Raw genomic sequence first — 24,284 nt, forward strand, 5'->3', positions numbered from 1 at the left:
CGGTTGTGTACCGAGCTTGAAAGGCAACAGCGCTCTTTTTAAGGAGAAAAACATGAGGGAGGGAAGAAAATCCTGGAAATACCCATGTTTCTCAGCCACAAGTACAAGAGCTGAGGGCAGATCGCTTCTCAAAGCTTGTGCTAAAGTGGTAAGTAAAAAGCCAGCAAGAACTGAGCTTGATTTGGTGTGCTGCACTGTTTCTGAATTGGTCCAAAATAGTTTTTGAGTCAATGAAGTTTGAGGCAGTAATAGGATTCAAGAGTAGGAGCTGGACAGGTTTAAGCTGAAGCCAGAACTTGTACAAGGAAGATTTTGCCTGCAGGTTTTTGTCGAGCTGCACACCACACGTGCAAAGGGTGCTGACGTTTCTTCCCAGAAGAAAAGACGTCTGTGCTGAGAGGACAGACTGGAAGTGATGGATCTGGTGCACTCGAGCAGGCAGCTTAACCAGAGTAGAAACACACTCGGATTTAAGCAACATCTTTGTTTATAAAAGTCCTGCAGTGCTTAAATACCTGGATCAACGTGTGAAGTTTTATTTTGTAAGAACTAATTTTGGTTGGTGTTTCTGAACTTGGTGGCGCTCAGAGCATGACATCAGTTTGGAGACAGGTCGCCTGCAGAAGAGTAGTTTTCCTTTATTTGATTTGCACTGGGAAGGATGAAGAGACGTTTCCACTGACATTCCTGATGACGTCCATATTTATGTAGCTACTTTCTGATTTGGAGAGGATAACCAGTAAGACACCAGATAACTGGTAAAACGCAGGCACATAACGACTTTTTTTTTTTTTTTGCCAAGTCATTTGATTTATTTTTCAGTCATTGACACCAAGTCCCACAGCATTTCATTTGAGGTGGGTGTTCACTGCCTCAGCATCTCCCAGCAATCCTGTGGAGGGGCTGTTCCACACCCCTGCAATACCTTTGGCTGTGAGGCTACGTCTGCACAAAGGAGATGCTGGGTTTTTTAAAGTAGGACTTTGCTGTAAGTACTTCTTCATTCTACACTTTCAATGGTCCAAGGTGACAGAATTCCAAAGACATGGAACATTTAAGATGAGTTGTATGTGGTCTTTTTCTTGCCTGCCCTAACTGGAAACGTTTGCCAAGGGCAGATGTCATCCTCTGGCGCAGTTTGGCGCTGCGTGTGCGCAGACAATGCCTGCGCACGCCGACGGTCCTCGTACAACGCGGCAGAACTTTTTGAGTGCCCAGCAATAAAATAGTTACAGCAATGTTCAGAAAGATTTACACTCACAAAAATGACAAACTGTGGAACATGATGAATTCTGTATTGAGGGGTTTTGGGTTTTTTTGTTACAAAAATGTTAAATTAAACCGACTACTACTTTGTTGTTGGTGGTTTTTTCCTTTCAATTTTCTCTTGTGGAACTTATCCACACAGGGTTTTTTATACTGGAACGCCTTTCAGCAATACTTCTGCAAACATTAAACATATTAATTGTCGCTCCCTTTTAGGATCCTTCAGACTAGTAGAAGTCATGTTGTAATAATCCAAACATCTTTTCTTTCAATCCATTTAAATACCTGGCACTTAACCTGGTTAATTTCACTGCTTAATTAAACTGGCTTTATTAGTAGTTAAGAGCAGATTCACAACATTCTTTGCTAATTGTAATGATCTTAAAAAAGGGAGGAGAGTTTATAAAAACTGTGTCAAGCATCAGCTTCTTCATATTCTACACCTAGCGTGCAATATTTCCTTTGTCCAAAGAGCCAGTTTGGGATAAGCAGGCTAAGGTAATCTTATTTTTGTGAAACATTTTACATTGACTTTTATTCTTGTTTTCTCCAAATTGGGACAGGTGATGATGCCAAGTTCTCAGCAATAAATGAAGATGCCTAAACCTCAGAATTTAATTATTTGTTCTCATAAAGCAGTAGACTTTGTTCTGTAAGTAAGGGAGAAATGGCTTTACAGAGGTTTTGGCTGTTTTTTTTCCAATATGTAAATAATACACCTTAAAAATGCCAGAGAGGCAGCTCATGAGCTGATGGCTTTTACCTTTGGAAGTCCAGGTCTGGTTTATATGTTCCTTCCTTCCACATTTATAAGCTGGAAGAATTGACTGTGCCTGCTAAATATACAATGAATTGCAAGGCATGAAACAGAGATCTGCATCAGCTCAGCCAGAGTGACTAAGTTACATCATCAACCAGGGTGCAAGTGATTGAATTCCTCCTGGGTAAGATCTCCCCTGACGTTACTCGGAGTCAATAAAAAGGTAGATGTGAGCAATGACACAGTGAAGATCTGAGCCTGCAGCTGGTCTCTGCAAACCGTCCCCAGTGTCACCCGTTCCGTGCACAACTGGCCTTTGGGAGTGGGCTGTGCTCGGGACGGAGACTTCCATGGGGACAGCTCCAGCCTGCGTTCTTCCTGCCCCGGTTCAAGCCTTGTGGCTGCAAGATGGCTGCAAAGCCACACGTGCCCCACTCGCCCTTTGCTGCTTTCCAGGGTGGACTCGAGCAAAACACTGCTGTTTTCCCCTTTCCCTGCCAAGAGAAAAGCATGTCCCAGGCTCGTGTGCTGCTGGGGAGGATGCCACGGCCTGGCCAGCCCTCCTGAAAGCCCTTTTGGGCAGGTGGACCATGCTCCAAGGCGGCGGGGGCTCTGCCTTTGGCTCGCGCCTCGGCTCTGCCGTGTTGGATCGCGGGCAAGTCTCAGCCTCAGACTGCACTATTCAAATTACAGACGACACTGTCTCCGGTGACGAGCGTCTGCCAGGGCTGTAAATCCTTCACATCCGGGACTGTCCCTGCCTTTCTGTGCGCACACGGAGAGCCCCCGACGCGGCCGGCGTGGCGCCTGCCCAGGCTGCAGCATCTGCCGGGGCGGCCAGCCGGCCAGCGGCTCTGCGGGGTACATCTGCAGCGTGTCTGCTCCAGAGAGACCCGGGGGACCCCACGGCCACCGCTCTTCACTCTTGTGGGGATGAGGAAGGGGTTTGCAGGCCGTATTACAGGGCAGCAGCCTGTTTGATTATGTGGCTGCCTAAAAATGCTGTGGGCATCACTCCGTCCCGCTGTGTCCAGCCGGAACAGTGAAATCCAGCAATCGGTACTGCAAGACTCCACACCCTTTTGTGCCCAAAAGCTGGGCACAGAGGCTTTTACACCAGCGATCCTCGTATGCAGACGCCAGCTTAGCAAGAGGCATCTTCAGGGCTCTCACTTCTGCATCAAGTGGTGTCCTGGGGCAGGAACTCGGCAGATGTGTTAGACTCATCCTGGCAAAAGCTACGTCTGAGGCTCTGGCCTGGGTGAGGGAAGGAAGTGCCATGCCCGGCAGTGTCAGCCAAGGGCCGTACGGCACCCAACCAGACTGCCAAGGAGCTGCGTGTGCCATGGACCGCGCTCTGTGAGACTGTGCTGCTGTGTCGCCACTGTTCACCCCCTGGTTTTCCTCCTTCTCTCTGCTCTGTGCTTTTCTCCACCCCCCCCTAACCCCGAGTTGTTGTGAAGCTCCACATTCCTTTCCTCACAGTCATTTCCATTTTCCAGCCCTGGGCTTTGGTTCCACTCTCTCCTCCACTTCCTTTGCTCAAATGACCAGTAACAAAACAATTAGGGATGCTCCCATCAGGCTCCACAGTCGGTGTCGCAGTGAGGCTGTGCAGGATGGAGGTGTCTGTGCCTCTCGATTATCTCTTTTAGGAATACGTCACTGGTCTGGTGACACTTGATTTGCACTTGGAAGGTCTTCTGTGAGGCTTCACCCCAACGTGTCCCTCCAAACTGCAACTCGATTCTGCAGCCATCGCAGGTGTCATGTGGACCCTTATTTGACGGGCACAATTCCATCAGGACATTTGGGTGTTTGACACCAGCCTGCGCACGGGAAGCACTTGAGGCGAGTGCTTTGCCGCGGATTCCTCCGCTCCTGGATGCAGAGCAGGTTCAGGAGCTTTCCCAGACAGGGCTGGGATGAAAGCAAGTCTCCAGCCGCCTCTGCCCCAGCCAAAGGGTGGGGTATTCCCTGCCCCGGGCGCACAGCCGCGCGGGGCGGGAGGCAGCGGCAGGGCCGTGCCGCAGCCTGGCAGCAGCGGTGCCGGATCGCGGCGCCCAGGGCCGCGCCGCCCTCCTTGGCACAGCCTTCAAGGGCTCCGGAGTGGGAGCGTAACGAGAGTCCAGACCGCGGGGCAAGAACGGGGAGTCCTTCCAGGCAAACTGAAGGAATCGGGCAGGGTGGAGCGCTCGTTGGTCTGGAAAGACGGTGCAGGGAAGCCCTGTAAAGTGGGGATAATGGGATAATCCGTCCCTGCAAGCGACAGCAAGGAAGGAGGAGCCCCTTGGCCCCAGCCCCCGGCCGGGCAGCCTGCCTGGCTTCACCCTGTGCCCCGCGAGGCAGGGCGAGCGCTCCGGCTGGCGCAGGGGGGCTCGGTGGATTTATTTGCCTGTTCTTAGCCAGGAAAACGAAGCTGTTTCCTTTCTGCTCTTATTTTCTTTGCTGGTTTTCATTGGAATCTGGGCTGGTTTTGATATTGGTGCCTGGTGCCTGTTTGCCTGGCAAACTGCAAAGAGGAAAACTCTCATTAGAGAGATTCCAGGCCTGTGCTTTTGTGGCTGAGGGCTTGGAAACTTCTCATTCCCGCTCTGTGGTCCTCCAGGGAGACCTCCAGCCGGAGCAGGAGAGAGCAGGCTTGCTGCTTACGCTATCTCAAAGATAAACCCAGAGCAGCATTAAGGCCTCTTAAACACTTCCAGTCTCTTCTGACAGCTTTACAGGTGCTATTTGCTTTTTCTCCTTCTGGTACACGCCATCTCTAAGGCGGAACGTCCCCCTGAAAGATGGAACGAGCCTGGAATCGGCTTCTCGGCCCACAGGGCAGCACCCGCGCCGCGATGCTGAGCAGCTGTCTGCCTGGCAGGGCTGTTCCACTTGGCAGCCAGACAAAGGACTCAGGAGTAGGAGGAAAACAAGGCTGGGAGCGAAAGTTGCTCCAGATAATATGGCATCTGGCCTGGGAGGAACCATCTGAAAGTGGGGAGCAGGGCTAGGCTGGGATAAAGTTTGGGAGAATTTAAGGGGAGAGCCTGTCCGGAATAGGCATCCAAACTTCGATCCGAAATTGTTGCAAGCCTGTTTGCTGACGTGGGCCAGGCGCTGGGAGAGGATTTCCTGGGGCCTGGCTCATGGCTGCTGCTGCTGCGCTTCTGGCTTCGGCACTCTGTGTCGCAGCCCCTCTTGCAGAGGGGCTCGGAGGGCTGCTTCCCGCAGCGGGGAGCAATCCAGAGCTTCCAGGGGTGTTTTGAGGTGTGAGCAGTAAACACAACAGAGTAGAGCTGGGGAATCTGTTCAGGAATTGATTCAGGAATAGAATTCAGGAATCTATTCAGGACTGAGTGTTTCTCATGCATTTTGGTGAGAATGGGGCAGGAAGCAGCAAGCATCAGCCAGAAAGCAGATCGCAGTGGAGGGACACCAAGGACTGTCAGCTTTATCTCGGGAACAAAAAGAGCAGGAGGGAAACCTTGTACCATCAGCAGGAAGCAGTTGTAGGGAGCAGAGACAGCAATGTAAGCAGCTGTAGCAAGGCGATAAGAAGGGAGCAACAATGGAGACAAAAAGGGTAAAATGCACAATTTTCCCGCTGTGCCAGTGTCCCAGACAGCCCCAGGAGCACGTGAGGTGTCCCTGGAGCAGGGTCTGGGGAAGGAGGTGTTCTGCACCAGGAGGGGCTGGCTCATTATGATCCCAGTAAGGAAGGTTCTCAGCTCTGTACAGTATCTTTTAGCATGCTGTTGTTAGAGCTGACACTCACTTGCCTTTACCACTTGTGTTCTTCCAAGAGGTTAAGCCCGCCTTCACTCAAAACTTAAAAAGCTTCATTTTCAGCCTAGGCCTCTCAGAGACTTTTCATTTCGGATGATCATCTTAGTTTTAGCACACGAGAGCAGTTTGGGTATGAGCAGATTAAATGAGTGCTCAGAAACTTGTAGATGCCTCTGTGAGTATTTTATGTGTGATGCTGGATCCCTAGAAACATGGGGGTAACTATTTCAATATAAACTCCCTCCAGAAAAAGGAACAAACTTCTTATCTCTTTCCCCTTGGTGCTACATGGGCCTCTGTGGTGGGTAAAGGACAGTTAGAACATCGTCAAGTAATTCAATTTATTAAGCCTGACAACGAGTAATTACATTGAAATTATTGTGCAAATGTAAAATTTTACACATGCCAAAGACATGCCAGGAAAAAACACAGTCTTGCCATCCCATCTTTAATTCTTCTCATTGTTGATTTAATTCAAGACGATAAGAAACAAGTCTGGTTTGCGCTGTTTGCAGGTCTCCAAGAGTGTTACAGCAGAGCTCTGCACACCCCGATGGCTATTTAGCTTTATTTCCAGATAAAAAGGGACAGACAAGTTTGTCTTAAGCATGGCCAAACCCCTAGCTCTGCCGCGGAGAGCCACCCTGACAACAAGCTGCCGGCACCTTCTGACATCACGCTTTGCATGTATATTCCTTACACCCTCACCAGGGAGGTACAGCATCCAACCTCGCAGAACTTCGGGAAGGGAAAACCTCCTTGCGATCAGCCAGAGCTTGGCTAAGCAGGGGCTGGAAGGCTTACTCTGTGGAAACACTGGCTGCCGAGTATTCCCAGTGGTTTGGGAGGAGCAGAGGTGAGAAAGTCAAACCAGGAGAGGGATCAGAGAACATACAAAGAAAAAAAGAGGAGGGGGACAGGGTGAATGTTGCAGATCTTACGCAACTGAGAAGAGGCAGCCGTACCTGGAAAATAGATCATCTGCACTTGCAGACAACTGAAGGGACAGGCACCTCTTACTGTCCATCCTCCCTTGCTGAAAAACATAAGCACATGTTTATTTTCAAGTTACCTCTCAGCGTGGAGAAGGCTTGAAAATGTCACATGTGTGATAAAATGGCTCTGCTGCATTTCCTGCTCTGTGACTTGGCCACTTGGTGATTAAGAGCCGCTTTTGCTGTCAGTAAACAAGACCGTGCCATCAGTCTGCAGAGCAGGGACCTGCGGCTTGCTGCAGACAGCCTGGAGCATGCACGCTGCTGGAGCTGGAGCTGTGAACACTCGATGCAGGGTTTGCCTGTGCAGAACACAACTCTCAGCAGAGCAAGCCATGCTCATGACATAGAACAAGTTTAAACTGCAGGCAGCCCCTCCGGGGGAGCTCGAATCTGTGGTCACCCTGCTAAACAGTCGGCCCAGGGGCCAAGCACGACCGTGGTTTTATTCTTGTGGCCACACCTGGTTCGAAACAACCGAAGTAAATCCACAGAGCACATGGCAGAGGAAGAATTCGCAGGTACTTCCTACGCAAGCCAACTTCAGAGGTGTCTGCAAAAAAACAAGAGGCAGTTAGTAAAGTCGGTTCAAGCTTACGTAGCGTCTGATGCCAGGCAGTAAGGTTGTCATTTACCAGGGTCTTGTGCCTTGTGCCACCGCTGCTACCTGTGCCCAGAGAACTGCAGAGCAGACGTGAAATATGGAGATGTGGTACTGCTGGGTTCTCGCTTACAGGATAAATAACCTGGCCCTACAAGCCTGACCGTCTCATCAAGCCTGACCCTCACAGTTTGCTCCAAAGCTCATGGTGTCTTGTGCTGAAGAAAGGATAATATTTACAGGATCATTTCCTTATCCCCCCTTCCCTCCTGGAATATTGTATATTTTGAAGCTGTCATTACAAAACCCAAGCAAAACACTGGGGATTTTGTTCTTCACAGTGCTGCTCTGAACAGAGTTTTGTAGAGTTGGTGTAAAGCTGTGAAAAACACGGCAAGCTCGGAACACTCCCATTTCGCACTCACTTGGTGTGACTGTAAACAACTGCACAGCAATGGAAAATCCCAGAGCGGCATGCCCCTCGCCTGCAGGACTTCTCTGGCCTTCCAGGAATCAACAGAAAGGCAGTTATTTACAAATCTGGAAACGAGGTTTTAGGGATGCAAAGTTCTCAGTCACACAGTGCTGGATGTGAGGGTTTACCAGTGCAATGTTTCAGGACTCTAATAAAGAATTACACAGTTAAAACCTCGAGCACCAGTGTGAAAATACCGTCACAGAGCGTGTAATTCTACGCCTGGGGCTCTCAGGTCCCCTCTCTAACAGACAGGAGCGTGGATCAGTTGTCGTACAGATAGTCTGCGGCACTCTGGGCTTCGTGCGATAGCTGGGCTTCGCGCACTTGGACTGGAGATAAAATACAAAATGGTAACAAGATCACGTATTTCATCTGGTACCAGTCATAATTTTCAGATGTTTCTTTCACGCAGTGCGCAGTCACTAGGGCATGAGCCGGGAGGGGGTTCAAAGGCTGGCTCGCTTTTCCCACTCTGCCTCAATCCTCCTTTGTGCTGAGGAAATCATCTAATTGCTCCATAACTATTTCTGTGTCCCTGCAATGGAGATGCTTCCTACCTCCCTCCGCAGAGCAGTCCACAGCGAGAGACACTGTGGGCCTGAATCAGCGTCACTCAAAAGGAATTTGCCCCTGACTTCCAAGGAGCAGGATCGGGCTCTCTCTGTTTGCTGTCAGCGGCATTAAGAGCAGGATATAACCTTGGATAGACATTAATTAGCATTTGCTATAAAACTACCAACTTCCTCACCGATCTCGGAGCGGCTCCTGGTAAGAGAGACGTGTGGGTCTTATCTTGTGGGTCTCAGGCTGAGCTGTGCACCGAAGGAGAGGCTGTCCAGTCCCAAGCAGTTTTATCGGTATAAATCTGGAATTTAACGATTGTAGAGGTGTGGCTGAGATTAATTGACAGGAAGAGCGAACCTGAGCATCTCGCAGTGAAAAGGATGAGTGCTGAAGTGGCAGATGCAGGCTGGAAAGCTTCGTAATTTAACCTGCAAATTTAGGTTTATTTTTTAATTTGTGTGGAATTTTTACTGTTGCTTGCAAGCAGAAAATGAGTCAATTATAAACGAGATTCGTATTTATTTTTTAATCCCTCGGAAGCTGCAATCTTCATTAACCTTCAACCTTCCCGTAGAGAGAAACAGTGGTTTACAAGGGAAAAAGGAGGGAAAAAAAAAAAAAAAAAAAAAAAAAAAAGGCAGATTTTTCCTTGGCGGCATCTGGGGGAAAAAAAAATATTTTATTCTAAAATTATCAACAGGTATTTTCCATCGAAATTAGTGGGGGGAGACGGGGAATACATGGGAGGTGAGCGCCTGACGCGAGGTGAGGGGGGTGGGCGGGAAGGCGGCGACACTCGGGCCACCCTGAGGGACGCCTCAGCCTCTTCCCTCTGACAGGGGCTGCTGGCCGCGGCCCCCCCGCCCCACGGCGCCGGCAGAGCCGATTTAATCGCGAAGTTGCGCCAAAACTTTCCGAAGTTAATTAAACCCCCCCCCTCCCGCCGCCGCCGGGCCGCCCGCCCTGCCGTCCCCTCCCCTCCCCGCCCGGCTCCTCTCACGGCGGCGTCCCTGAGGGGCGCTCCATTGTCTGTGAGGGGATGGCCGCGGCACCCCCCGCCGCCGCGCCCCCGCCGCGCCCCCTCCGCGCCGAGGTGCGCGGGGCGCCGGGCCGCCGCGGCGGGTGGCTGCCTCGTCTCCCCGAAAGTTTTTGGATCGGCGTCTCCTCATGATGTATGGATGATATATTGCATTGTGGGTGTCAATATAACTGACGGCCATATTTGCCGGTGCTGCTACTGCTGTAAACAACCCAAAGTGTCTGGGAGACACGGAGACGCTTCACTGAATTTCAGGACGCTTCTCCTCCTCCCGCTGGCCATGTCTCTGGGAATGTCTTACAAGCCCAACTTGAACGCCCACATCCCCGGGACTCCCCTCAACCCGGGTAAGTCCGCGGCGGCAACTGGGTGGCAAGTTTGGGAGGCGTGCGGCGGGGCGCCGCGGTGCCGCACCGGCACCTGGGGGGGAAGCCCGAGACTCGAGTTTTTGCCCGGTCCGGTATGGCGGGGTAGCGGCTCCGCGCCGGCTCCGCGCCGCCATTACCAGCGCCCGCCGGCCGGCGCCCGCTAGTGCGCACCGCGCCGCCCCTCCGCGGGAGCGCCGCGCCCGCCGGGCCGGCCCCGCGCCGCCACCGCCGCCGCTCCGGGGCTCCGGCCGCCGGGTTTCCTCCATGCTCGGCTCCCCGGGGCGGCTGATTGATCTGGATCAGGAATATTCCGCCGGCGCCTCAGCGAGGACCGCTGCTGGCGGGACGCCGCAAGTGCCGCTCGCACCGCGCCTCGCCTCACGCGCGCGGCCGCCGAGCCGCTCTCCTCAGGCGGAGGGGCCGCCCCGGGCCGCTCTCCTCAGGCGGAGGGGCCGCCCGCCACCCCGGCCCCACGCCGTCCGCCGCCGGGGGGATCCGCCAGCGCTTCAGGGGGACCCTCGGTCCCCGCTCCCCCGCTCAGAGTCTGCCGGCTCCGCGGAGCAGCGGACGAGCCCTGTCTGCCTGCTGGAGATTTTTTGGAAGGGGAGGGGGGGGCAGCAGTTGCTCTTTATTTCTGAGAAAAGGCGTTTTATTTTTTTTTCCCTCTTGGATCGGTACAGGAGTCTTTCCAACTTTCCTCTGTAAAAAGTTTCCTTGATGGCATGAACTTTTTTTTTTTTTTTTTACTGCATTTCCCCCCCCCTTTTCTTCCCCTCCCTAATTTCCGAAGGTAACAGCAGGCGCGTGTTTTTTCTTGTGCTGAGGTGTTTGCTGTAGAAGTGGGTCTCCGTCGCGGGGAGGGTGTGTAAATCGGTGCAGTCTGAACAAAGCCGCAGCAGCAATTGCTTTCGCTGTGGGATATTTGGAGGGGATCTCGCTCATCTGTCCGCGTCGGCCAGTATTAAACAGAACCAAAATGGAGAAGTTGGTTCTGACTTAGTAATATTCCCTTCTGCCTTCCCCGCAGCCCCAGCCTGCAGGGTTGGCATCAGACCGTCCGCAGCCAGAAATCAGACTGATTTTTTTTTTTTTTTTTTTTGAGAAGGGGAAAGTTTTACAGTTGGGTTTAGGAGGGAGGGAAATCTGCCTGGGTGATTTTTACAGCGCCGTTTGTGGTTGTAATCCTGGGAGATTGATGAACGAAAGGGATCGACAAGATGCACCTCTATTCCAGCTACCCGGAGAGCGGCAATCTCATTTTACTGCAAGGAATCGTCACCAGCTGACGGATGAAACGAGGTCCCTGTGCCTCAGACACTTACACGCAGGAGTAGCTTTGATCCGGCATGGAGCTGAGCTCGGTGGGGCTGTGAGCGGGTGAAGGCTCGGTGTGCCCGGGTTGAGTGTGGGCAGCGCCGTGGGCCCGAGCGCTGCTCCGCAAAGGGGTCAGGAAGCAGGGGGTGTGCTGAGGATTTTTGACAAAAAGCAGAAGTGTCACCGGGGGAAAAAAAAAAAGAAACAAAACAAAGCCCAGCAAGGGAAACCGTTCTCCTGCCGGCTCCCACGAGAACCTGTGCCTTGCTCTCCGGAACAGCCGTGAAATTGCAGGGAAAACAAAGGTGGTATTTTGCGATGGTGGGTGAGGGGTGGGGATTAGGTCATGCTATGGTGGGGGGGGGGGGGGTCCGATTCTGGCTGTTCTGCGAATGGGGACTGCAAAACCCCGGTCAGACATGCAGCTCACAATGCGAGCTGAGTGGTGAAGTTTCCGTCTCCAGTCCTCGGGCTGCCGTGTCTGTGTGCTTTCTAACGCTTCGGCTGCGATGAGGGCTTTAGGTTCTTTCATGCAGTTTTATCTTTCCCTTCCCCCCTTCCCCCCCCCCCCTCCTTTTTTCGTTGTAATAGCAAGTTAGCAGCAGTTTGCTGTCATGCTGGAACTATTCCTGTCTAAGTTGTCCTCTCTTCTGAGTTCGGATCATCCTCAACACCCCCAGAATCTTTTCAATGAAAGAACGTCCTCCTCTGAATCCAAAATGGGCTCTCTCTTCCCTCCCTGTCTTCTGCCATTATCCTCACGCACCAGCTCTTCCTCTAGCTAGTGGTATTGCCAGCACCGTGGCCTAAGGCCAAGGGAGTTAGACAAAGCAGTCCTTGCAGTTGCACATATCGCATTCAGAGTGATATGACTGCAAATGGCCCCCTCCTTTCTGGAGCTTAATTCCGAGTTGAAGGAGATTGCTTCTCTCTTGCACTTAAATTAAATACCCCCCTAGCCAGGAGGAGACTAGGTTTGCTTCCAAACCTGGGGTGAAGGACCCCTCCCCGCCCTGTCCTGCAGAGGAGAGGAAAACAGGAAATCTGTCCCTTTTGGCCTGAAATCAGCCCTGCAGAAGCCTCTCCGTATGAATGCTGAATATTTTGGTCTCGGCCGACGGAGGGCTCTGGCCAGCTGTGGATCTCACAGGGATTTTCCTCTGGGAGGTAATGCTGCTTCCCTGCAGTGCAGGGCTTCTGGTGCAGGAGTGTTTGGAAAGGCAGTGTCGACTCAGCTCCTGGAGCTGCGTCCTTGCTGCAGAGCTAACTCCTTTTAAGTTTAGGCTGAGAGTGGCCACTCTGCAAAATCATCTTTAAATTGCACTCAGTGAGGGGATCAGTGAGATGAAGCAGTTGTGGTTGATGGGTGACTGTGCTCTTTTCTTGCATGGGAGCGTGTGGGGAACTCAAAAACGGGGACTGAAGTCCTGAGAGAGTGGAGCTGTTTAGGGGGGAGGAAATATGGGGAGGAAGCCTCTGTGGGTTGTTGGCAGATCTGGGGATGACTGCGGGCGAGGACAATGCAGCTGCTCCACAAGTGACTCAGGATGCTGGAAGGATCCGGGTGCTGACTCCTCTGCCTTACACCAGGCTGAGGGAAGGAGAATGCGTTGTCACAGCAGAATTTGCTTCCTATTGCTCTTCCCCATTGCCCAGGTCAGTGGCAACACTTGGCCCAGAGTGTCTGCAACCGAGCTTGCAGTATTTTGTCTGAATTATCAGTCAGCTTCCTGGAGAGCCTCTGCTCTGGGAGTTGGGCCCCTGCGGGTACCACCCCAGGCTGTCCATTCCAAACTGGCTGTGCTTGGGAAGCCTTATTTAGTCTCCTGGACAAGCAGCTTCTCTGCCTGAGTGGTAAAGGGTGCTGTGTTAGGGACCTGCGATGCCGTGGCTCTGCCTTCCCAGCCTCACCTGACCCTGCAATGTCCCATGGGAACCTCTGCTACCCTTTCTAACAGCTATGTTTTGATTTGTTCGTTTTCTCTAGCTTATCCGTAGTGAATTCTGAGAAGTGCTGTTTCCTCCTCATCTGTCTTACGTTTCATATTGTTCAGCTATTTCTCTGTAAGGGGCCAGCTGCTGAGCTGAGGTGAAGTAGAGCATCTCCATTGACTTCAATGGAACCAGAGAGATTCACCCCAGCTGTCAACTGGTCTGTAATTTGTCTTTTCCCTTGTTTCCACGTGTTTTCCAGCTCTGTGGATGTTCACCAGCATTCCTATTTTGTTCAGAGTTTGCACAGGTCAGAGGAAGGTATAGTTTTGAGATACAGAAGCCAGCAGAAACAGCTTCGGATTTTCCTTTGGTTTTATTCTAATTCTTGCAGAAATGTCAGGTTTCAGGACAAAACCCTATTCCTGTAATAAAGCTTAAAAACTTCTGTGTGTGAGATCTGGAAAAACAGATTCCAGCAGACTGTGACAAGGGAAGGAGCTGCCTCTTGGCTCCACATGAGCAAGTGATGGCCTGTACAACAGGTACTGCTGTAGCTGAGGACCAACAGGGCTGTCAGTGCACCTGCCACGCCTCGCAGCAACCAGGAGTTGTTTTTGGAGTGGGAGTACTGGAAGAATACTATTTGTAGGCAGAGCAGAGAGCAAAGCCTTCATGCCTTAGCAGAGGAGTTAATTCTAGGAAATATACTCCTCCATCCCATTCAAACTGAAATTTGATGGTTCTCTGATCTTTTGAAGTCTATGTGAAATTAAAAATTATCTGAAAAGAAGCACACAAAACATGTTTCAGAATTAGCAATTTTCAAGTGGACTTTTTTGGACATTGAGAAAAATGTCATTTTTGGCTTTGACTACCTGAGTGTTCAGTTTCAGAGCAATGGTATCGTTTTCACAATGAGCAAATCTCCTCATTGTCCCCACCCATCACATGTTGGTTGAGTTGCAGGGTGGTTTTGGTTCATGCTCACTTGATTCTTTTTGGATGAAAATAAACCAGTAGCTCTGCTCCAGTTGTGCACCACTAATGCTCCATCTCTTAATGGGAACACAAGGGTCCAAGCCAAAGATTGGACAGCTTTGAACCATACCCACGATACAGACACTTAGTCTGGGGACCAGACTAAAATCTAGTCTTAAGTCGTACCCACTCACCCCAGCTACATGTGGTATACTATGTGTACAAAATGCTTTCATCTTTTGATCCTTTCCCAAATAACTTGCTAGTGTAGAAATAGCCTGTGTCTTAGGCTAGAAAAGAAGAATGGTGGGGAGTCCAAGTGACTGTCCCTTGTTTTTCTGATTAAAAAAAAAAGGCAGGGGGGTAGGAAGCGGAGACATAAAACATGACCATTATCCACATGGGAAGATTAAATAGAAGAGAGTACTAGAGGAGAGGCCCACAGTGTGACAGATCAAAAGAGCAAGGCCTCTGGCTGTTAAGATAAAGAATGTCCTAGTTTTTGAGAACATATTTGTGTGTGTGCGCACTGGATTTTTTACAGGGAAATAGTTTTATTCAAAGAAAGGTCTGTTTCTACCATAGGAGCTGTTTAAGGAGGAAATAGTGGGTGAAAATACAACTTTCACAGCCAGTGCTATAAGAAACGTCTTGTGCAAATGAGAAGGGCATCCATTATTTTAAATTAGAAGATTAATTGGAAAGTTGGGGGAAACGGAGGCTGTCTGTTTTCGCTCCGGGTTGGCAACTCCTGTAGAGTTCAGCGTGTGGTTTGGCCGTGCAGTACATCTGCTTGTGTAGACATGCATGTGGTGTCCCATGGATTGCACGGAGTTCTTGCTGAGCTTAAGCCAAAGTGTGTAGAGGGCTGAGGAATCAAATACTCTTGCAGTCAGCCAAAACACTGCAACTGTGGTTCAGGCTGTGTTCCCATCCCTGCTGCAGGAATGGCTGTGCAGGTCGAAGGTGTTACTGCTCCTCTTGTGCTTGAAGATGCCTTGCAGTGTAAGATGGGAGAGCAGCTTACAGGAACGTTTCTCACGTGTTGTGTTGTAAAGTTGTCCAGTTTAGGACAGAAGAAGTTCCATCATCTCAGTTAAAATGTTCCAGCGTGGTTGTCTCATACCATACGCTGTCAGGAATCAAACTACCGTCATCTGAAGCGGATGAGGAATGTTCTCCAGCTGTATGGCAGAGGCAGTGACCTCCAGCACCAGGCTCTGTGTAAAGAGGTTATGACCACTAGCCATCTAAACAGCAACAGCCTTTATATTGCAAACAGCCTCAGCTTGAAGAGACTGAAATAGAGGTAGAAGTAGTGATTCCACAGACTATACCATGTACCTTGGATAAACTTCAGGTTACAGGTATCTCTTCTTACATGCTGTCATGCTCGGGTGTACAAAGAGTTTGTAAAATGGCAGAAGTTTACCTGTGCAGTTTTATAGGACCTTGCAAAGTACAGGGCAGCAGAGAAACGTGTATCCAAGGGGTTGGCTCTTGGCTGGTCTGAGTCAGTTCTACAAGAGGAACTTGATGAGTTAAGTAACTATTCCTGGTTTTACTTTGCTGTTTGTGAGACTAAAACAGGGTGGCAGTTGAGCTGTGTAGATGGCGTGGCATCTGCTGGGAACGGATCAGGTCAGACTACCTCATCGTTCCTGCTCCCACTGCGTCCTTGCAGGGTGCACAGTGAGCTGCCTTTCCAGTTGTTTTTCCAGCAAGCAGCAGCAATAAAATTAAAACTTCGTCCAGCAAACTGGTATCACTGCTCAGGCTTGGAGAAGTAGAACCTATCAGAAAGTATTGGGAAGATTCCTGGTCAGTGGGAGTTCAGGCAAACAAAGATTGATTCTAGATCCTTTGTCTCCCAGAGTGTTAATTTCGGCTCAGAGAGACTGCTGCAAGGAGAAGATTTTGACACAAAAATCTAGTTTCTGTTTGCTGTATTGTTAGACACCCCCCCCTCAATTAATAAAGATTAATATTGATTAACAAGAAAATCACTATATTTTTGTGGGGAAAAATGCTTCTGGCAGTCTTCTGTTTGAATACAGAAATAAAAGACGTTGTTGGCACAAGAATAAACAGATATATAAAAGGTTTTGTGTACATTTAATTAGGAAAGTGGAGGGAGGAAAGTGTGTATGTTAATTTAGCTTTTAAACAGCAGCGAGCACTAAGACAATTTGGGATGTGGTACAGGGTGTAACTTAAATTCAGTACGAAGCACACTCCACTCCCTTTTCCATTCTGTCAATTCCAAACTGTCTTGTCTCCATTGTCATTTTAACGTGAGAGAAAGCCTCGATTTAGATCCCCCCCTCCTTTTTTTTTCTCTCTAGTGAATACCTAATCATCACACTGATTTTCAACTGAGTATTGACTGTGAGACTTGCTGGCCTAATTTTTCCTGTGAACTGTAATAGCAATAGCTGCTGATTTATTTATTTATTTATTTAAAATTTGAGATACACAGGATGTTCAGACATGCAGATGTATTTTGGGTTAATTGACTAATAGTCATCCAAGACCCAGGGCATCTCCTTGAGATTAACGTACAAAGTGATAGGTCAAAAAGCTCCAGGTCCGTTACCCTGTGAGATACTAGTACTCCCACAATTAATTTCATTTTCATGATTGCATCATCCTAAATCGAGGTGAAATGAAGTATTTTTCGTTTTTTTTCTCCCTCCAGCTGAGTTTGACTGGCACAACTTCTGACATGGGTGTACGGAGGCTGGTACCATGGCCAAGTCAAATCCTTTTCTTTGTTCTCTGGGCCTGCTGCTGCTGATAAAGTGGTCGGCGCATGGCATTATGTCTTATTACATTTTTGATGCAGACTGCAAAGAAATGGGTAAACTCACCATGGTTACGCCGATCTGTCATTTGGCAGGGCATGCCGCACTCAGCGATGGCCTCTAGTGTCTGCAGCACAGCTCTGCATGTGTGGGGGTACAGCAGACAATGCTGCGCTCCCAGCCACGCAGCTCGCCTGATCCGACTGCTGAATCCAGGCGGGAGCGATGCTCGGACTCCGGCGGCAGCTTCTTCTTGCTCACAGAAAAGTTCTTGTTTGTTTTTGTTTGTCGGTGTTGACCGAGCCACTGCTGGGTTCCAGCTCTCATGCTGACACCAGCTACTGTCCGCTGCGCGCCGTGTGCTGCTGGTGTTCACATCTGGGAAACTTTCCTGGTCAGATTCACTGCTTTGTCCTGGCACATGGCGTTTCTAGTAGAGTTTCCTTTCTTATCGGGACATGCCCTGCTGTGTTGTTTCATACAGACCAGGCACGTGTCATTGCTGAAGTCAGCTCATCTGTACTGTATTACCATTAACCAGTATGGTGGTGGTACATTATTTTTTGTTTTGCGTGGGCTGCAGCTAAGGTTTGCTCACTGTGTGAAGCAGGATTCCCCAGCCTGGTCATCAGACTCCTGGCCTTAATTCCCAACCAGTTTGGAGCTTCCAGGGCTTATATGTGACTGCTTGCAACAAGAGTTCAGGAACAAGTCTTTGCAGGATGGGTCTTTTGTTTTATTGTAGACGAGGAGAAATCGCTTAAGTCTTTCTCTGCTTAATTGAGGTAATTAAACCATCTTACCTTCCAGCACAAGGAGCTAATTAATGTTTTTGAAGCATTTGGAAGTCCTTGGAGGAAAGACGCTGTTTGCTGTTGTGTCATGTTTGATAACTGTTGAAATTCAGTCGTCTGGGCTTGAAATGTTGACTTGAGTTGTACATGCAGAAATCTGACAATTGTACATGTATTTTGAGCTGATAATCCGAAGAACTAATTGAGAGAATAGCTGACAACTGTGGTGTTCCTTCACAGTGTCATACTCTGTAGGTGTGTTGTTTAGTTTTTTGGGGTTTTACTATGCTTTAGCAAAACATGAAACCTTAGCAATGGGAATGCAGATTGTAAACCGCCATAAAATCGAGCAGCTTAGTTAAAGACAAAGAGAAACCTTGTTTTTTTTTTTTTAAGGTGACCTAGTGACCAGCCCAATTTACCTTTTTTAGGATTTCGTACTCAGTTAACTAGTTAAAATTAAGAACACACTCTCTTCTTGTAATGAAGGCAACACTACGATGATATTCTCTGATTACTTCTGAAATGGAAAGAGACTTCCCAAGTGAGGACAAGAGTCTGTTCCACTGTGTTCAGCAGTGCTTTTTACAGTGTAACTGCTGGCTTGTTCTTTTTTTTAGGGAGGAGAAAATATGAACGAAATCATCTGCAACTATAAAACAAAGCCAGAGATTCACATAGTTCTGAGCCCCAGTGACTTTTAGCATCAGTTTAATTTAGATTTAAATGAAGGCTGGTAAATGAGATCTGTTCTTCGTATGAAAGACAGTTGGGAATTTTCAGCAAAGGAGTTTGTAAGGGGAAAGATTTTTTCAGACAGCAGGCAGTCTGTGTCTGTGCCCACAGGCAAAGACAGCAGCATCAGTGGATGCAGGGGCACTTCAGCTGCAAGAGTGAACAAGTCGAGCGGTGTAATGCTCCCTTGGTCCTGAGCGTACAGCCCTTAACCAGCAGGTCCTCTAACACTGTTGTGAAATGGGCAGCGTAATTAAACCCCCTAAGAAAAATCTAAAAGTTGTTTCTCAAACCCAAATTCTTACCATTGGGGGGCGAGGCGGAAGAAGTGTTTTGATTGCTCACTTCTGGAGCAGTTTGGCAATGATCACATTAGAGTCTTGTTTCTCTAACTCTTAGCTGGCTCAAAACCCTGTAGGTCTGAAGGTAATCTTTTATCACTTTAGAAAAAGTAACCATAACCCAAAGTGATGTTATTTTTCCTTTAGTTTACTTACTCAGCACAGTACGACTGGCTAACAACGTTTGATATCACACAAAGAGGAATAACGGTAGTACTCTTCACCTCTTATGTCATACAGTGAGCAGCAGATCTACCTCAACTGACTGTTCCCTATGAATAGTTTTGGCATTGGCTGAAAATAGTACTGAGGGTAACTTGCATTGACCATGTGATGACACTTTGAGTTGCAAAATTACTTTCGGGTAACTTGCCCTGAAAAAGTAAAAATAGCACAGTACATCAGACTCATCTATGTGGAATGTAGATATGCAAAAATAGGGCTCCTTAATATTTACAGTTTGTCTAGGCAGAACAACCTGTCATGTTACACTCTGTTTCACTTTTAGGCAAACAATTTGCACTGATAATGTTGCAGGCTGTGCTATTTTCAAATGTACAGCAAATGTTAGAGAAGCATTAATTTAACCATTCTCTTCCTAGCAAACAATGTGACTCTGAAATGGCATTAGCGGGCTTAGACAAAGGTGAGCAGTCGCAGCGTTGGAAAAATGCAGTCTGAAATGCGTCCCAGTGCAACAGACTAATTAATCTTTAGATAATAACAGATCTTTTTTTCTTTTCTCTCTGCAGCTGGGGGCGTTCACTCTCCCTCCACAAGTATGGCAACATCTGCGCAATATAGACAACTCATAAATGACTACGGACCCCCGTCCCTAGGCTATACACAAGGGATGCAGGTACAGCTCTGCTTGTTGTTTTTCTTTAATCACATCACTGACCCTACGTTTGCACAGTCGCATGGATTGGGGCCTGTAATCTGAGGTGTTCCTCCCTCCCACCAAGATGGGAAATCAAACCCGAATGGCAGACTGATTCATCGCACATGTCTTGGGATCAAATTAGACTAAGCAGAGTGCTGAGTGAGATTGGTTACTAATTAACTGTTAGTCCCATCCCATCTGAGTCACAGTGAAACATGTCTTATGTTCTGATAGTTAGGGCTCTGACATATTTAAGAATTATCTGTTAAAAAAATCCGTATTTCTATATTGTTTTTCTTCAGCAAATTTATACTCTAAAATTTAGCCTCATGAAGTGTGTCACAGACAGTCCTATGGGCTGCTTCAGGAATCCAGCAGTAAACTTCCTGTGAAATGTATTGAACTTGGTAATAGGATTTCCCTTATCCTATGGGCCGTTTTGTTTTATCTACTTCTCGCTCTCCCTCCCTAGCTAACTTGCCCCAAAAATATACACCGTAAACGTTGAAAAAGCAGAAACAGAGTTAAATAAGCAGTTCTCAGTTTGCTGTTCTTGCAGGACTGTTTTCACTTCTGTTTCACCTAAGGTCCCAGACATGCAGCTGCATCCTACCAGTTGATCCCGATTTTTGAAAGGCACATAACATTGTGTTCAACTGTAGCAGTAACTGCAAAAAGAAAATCCTTTACATAATAAATGTGATTTTTTTTTTTTTTTTTTTTTAAAAAAAGTGGCTTCCAGAGGTATTTCTGGTCCTCCATGAATTCCCAGTTGCTGTTTGTTGTAATGGTTTTGGTTTTAGCAGTATTTAATTGAGATTAATCTACTTTCAACTACAGGGCACCAGCAGCAGTCAAGTACCGCAGAGCAAATACGCAGAACTTCTAGCCATCATAGAGGAATTAGGAAAAGAGATTCGACCCACATACGCTGGGAGTAAAAGTGCGATGGAGAGGCTAAAAAGAGGTAACATTTAAATTTATTAAAAAAAATAAAATTGTGTCACATACACTTTGTGCACTACTTGTACACAGCTTCATGACAACTGTTGCCTTTGAAAGGAGACAGCTGTCCTGAGCTCATCATTAAACTAGGTGTATTAACAACTGAAACCTTGGCATTCTCTATTCATATGTATTTGACAGATAAAGCAGTGACCAAATGTATTTCATGTGCACAAGGGGAGCTTCAGTTAGTAATTCAGACCTTGTTTAGAACCCTTAAGGTGTCTAATGGATATGTGCTTCTAGGATCCTGGTGACTGACTTGCCCCTTCAATTCCCTTTTCTCTGCAGTGTCCAAAATATACAGCCAAACATTGTTTACTTTTCCTCGTATACATCACCCATCTACTTGACCCAAGAGTCTTCTAAATGCACTGAAGTGCATTTTGCCTGAAGAAATACCACGTTGTGGTAATTCACACTAAGGCTGGTGGAGAGAAGAGCTGCAAAAAACCCCCAACCAAACGTGTCGTCAGTGAAGGCTGTTCAGACTGAGATGTCAGATACACATGTTCTTCCTCTCTGTGGGGTGTCAGGCTGCTTAGGCTCCATTGCCTGTTGTCAAGTGGATTCATTAAGAATCCACTGGTCACAGGGACTGGGAAGCTTTTAGGCCTCGCTGATGAGGTCTCTTTAGCTTTGCTTTGTCAGCTAAAAGGGGTAATAAATGCTCTTTCCTTGCAGTGTAAAAGAAACCCCTGCATGCCCCACTGCTGACATCAGCTTGACATTGTCCTCTGCAGGGGACATGAGAGGGATATTTCTGAAGGAGCAGTGGGACATTCCACTGTTCCAGCTCCTGAAATGACCCTGAAAGGCCACTGACAACAGTTGTGCTGGCAGTTCTGTCCTTTGCCAGTATATCGTAGTTACCTTTCCCTCCCTTTCCTTGGTCCTTGTGCCGAGTTTGGCTCACGCATCCAACCCTGAATGGGAGTGTTATTGTAACAGACTAACTTCACCACCTTGCAAATCCCCCTTACATTTACCCAAGACTACAAAGCTTTATTTAAGGCTCAACCATTATGGGAGAGTAATATATCTGCCATGACATGCAATAAAATGACTAGTAGCTGTTCTGGGAAAGGATGCAATAAAGTCTGCTGATGAGTGGTAAGTGGAATCTGGCCCAGCTAAAATCAATGCTGCTGGAGTCTCTCTTTATTGCATTGGCTGAGTCAGTATTAATAGATCATGAATGGCAATAGGCTAATGGGGACAATTCGAGAGAGACCGGGAGAGGTGCAGACGCTCTCTGAACCTGAATGGTTCAGTTTGGTGAGGAAAAGTTGGTTTGCTGCTTCTTGCAGTGAGTGTTAGTTGGCTAACATAGGTTTAAGATTCAGTGCTGCCACTGTGACTTGCCAGTGTTGCACAAATTCCCAAATAAATACTTTTTGCTGCCATCTTTTGGTCACAAACATACCTCTCTTTCCATTTTGGGAGCCTAATGGCTGAAGGAGCATGTGCAAGTGTGAGAGCAAGAGTGATTGAGGGTAGCCATGTGACTGCAGCCTCCATCGTCATGTGGAGGTTATTCCTGAATAAAGTCCCTGTCCTCAGCTCCACCCGTTCCTAAGCACAGAGGCTACTGACCTCTAAAACTGGCCAAATTCCCAGTGTTCTACATAATTCAGGGTAGTTCTGCTGCATAAACCGGGCGCCCTGCCACCAGATCCAGGTCTAATGCACTGCTCTGAGTACGTGTTTCTGCATCCCACAGCTGCGGGAAGCAGCTTGTCCGGGTCAGTTTAACCCTCTGCAAAGTCTTGCACCTGTCCAGTCCCAGGTCAGCATTCCTTGGATGTAAAGGCTATTGCTGTGATCTGGGCTAGCAGCCTTCTAGAAACAGAAGCCAGTATCTCTAAATAGAGATTAAACCTCATCTATTGCCTTATTGTCCTTATTCCACTTTGTTAAGAAGCGTGATTGAGCAGACAAATTGCCTTCTTCTATCTTGTCCTGTCAGTAGAATATAACCTAATTTGTTATAGAAAAATCGGTCCGTCTGTCATCTTAAAATCTACCTCAAGCTCTGTTCTTTCAGCAGCTCTGTGAACATGAATCTAGATTTAGTTCCAGGATTAAGCGTCAAGGTCCAGATTGCTGGAACTCAAGGCAACAGGACTTGTAGTGGAAAATTCCACATTATGTCTATCAGATGAGAGTAGATACGGCAGCGTGTAAAGTGGTGACGATTCGCACTGGGAGCTGAGCCAGTGTTAGGAGGTAACATTTTGCACACACCGTAAAAAAATATCTTCTTCCTCTTACAAGAGGCACAACTTGTGTTTAAGGAGTATTATGAAGGCTTGTGTTTTGATGCATCCTCTCAGAGGAGAACTATCCCAGTCTGTTCAGACTTCTAGAGCTTGCTAAAATGATTCCCCAAATAACTTCATTTTTTTTTCACTCCACTGTAGTAGCAAAGTAACTCACAGGTAGGTAAGAGGATTTTTTTTTTCCTTCTAGTTAAGTCTCTGATTTTAAACAGGCCTGCGCTGCACATTAAGATATACATATCACTGCAGACCTGCACATCTTAACCATGCTCTGATTCCTGATTTATTCCTTTTTTAATTTATAATGCCAGTTTGGGAAAGCAAACTTGTTTAGCAGCAGCAGCTGATGTTTGGGAAGTGAGGGATCTCCCCCTTTTCTGAGGCACGCTGTGGTAGCCTTGGCAACTCAGGACAGAAATACATAAACCTTTCTTTGAACTGTCGTTGCAAGTGTGACCTGAATGAGATGATTTAAAATACGTCCAATTCTTTTGCAGGCATTATTCATGCTAGAGGATTAGTTCGGGAATGCCTGGCTGAGACGGAACGAAATGCAAGGTCCTAGCCCACTAATTCAGTTGCAAGATTTTCCATCTCTTCATGAAGAAAAAGTAACACATGCTCCTTTTGACTCTTGAAACATTCAGACAAATTCTTTATTTTGAATGTTTTGCCTTTCTTTTTTTTCCCTTACAAAAATGTATAGTTAAGAATGAGAAAACAAGGATTTTTCAACTTACTGAGGGTTTGCATTTTGTAAAGATGTTAAAACTCCCTAAAATGTTTCTAAAACATGAAAACTGAACTGCATGCAGAGGAATGCTCTTTCTCTCCCAGGCTATAATTCAGTTCTCTTCTTATCCAGCCACAGTCTCATTCTGTTTTTTTCCTTTGACTATATTCACTTAACCCCAAACTGTCAATCTTCCAAAGTTTGACATAAGCTCTAAGGATTTTTTTTAATAAATGCAAAATAGCATGCTGTACTTCGTAGTCTGCTAAGTCACAATTTGTCATACAGCATAGACCCTGCTTAGAAATAACCTTCCCCTTCTCTTATTTTTCCTTTTTTGTTCGTTTTGCATAAACATTTGCATGACTGTTAGTGCTTTGAAGTCCATTTAAAGTGCATGAGTAATATGGAAAATAGGGAAACCTATTAAATAACAAGGTCCTGGAAAGCTAATTTCTACATTAAGGCTGGAGATTTCAGTTTAAAATTTGCCAAAAAAAAAAAAGAAAATTCCGGATAAATTACTAAAACTGTTATTTGCATCTTTGTATGTATTTATTACTTGACGTAATAAAGCTTATTTTCATTAACAGTTTGTATTAAAACTATGTACAGTCACTTCAATCAGATTCATA

General features: G+C 47.5%; 1 protein-coding gene across 2 annotated transcripts; it reads left to right on the forward strand.

Annotated features, from left to right (window-relative positions):
* The first annotated feature begins 9,574 nt into the window (after positions 1–9,574).
* CDK2AP1 (cyclin dependent kinase 2 associated protein 1) lies at positions 9,575–24,239 on the forward strand. Of its 2 annotated transcripts, none has more exons than XM_086623533.1 (4): positions 9,575–9,824; positions 19,499–19,605; positions 20,470–20,596; positions 23,414–24,239. In XM_086623533.1, the coding sequence occupies exons 1-4, from the start codon at positions 9,617–9,619 to the stop codon at positions 23,479–23,481; spliced, it is 510 nt and encodes a 169-aa protein (XP_086479659.1). In that variant the 5' UTR covers positions 9,575–9,616; the 3' UTR covers positions 23,482–24,239. The 2 variants fall into 2 exon arrangements, with proteins under 2 accessions (XP_086479659.1, XP_086479660.1); XM_086623534.1 differs by lacking the exon at positions 9,575–9,824 and adding an exon at positions 16,815–16,932.
* The last annotated feature ends 45 nt before the right edge of the window (positions 24,240–24,284 follow it).

Source organism: Tauraco erythrolophus, chromosome 19 (assembly GCF_009769465.1).
Source record: "Tauraco erythrolophus isolate bTauEry1 chromosome 19, bTauEry1.pri, whole genome shotgun sequence".
Taxonomy (NCBI): Eukaryota; Metazoa; Chordata; class Aves; order Musophagiformes; family Musophagidae; genus Tauraco; species Tauraco erythrolophus.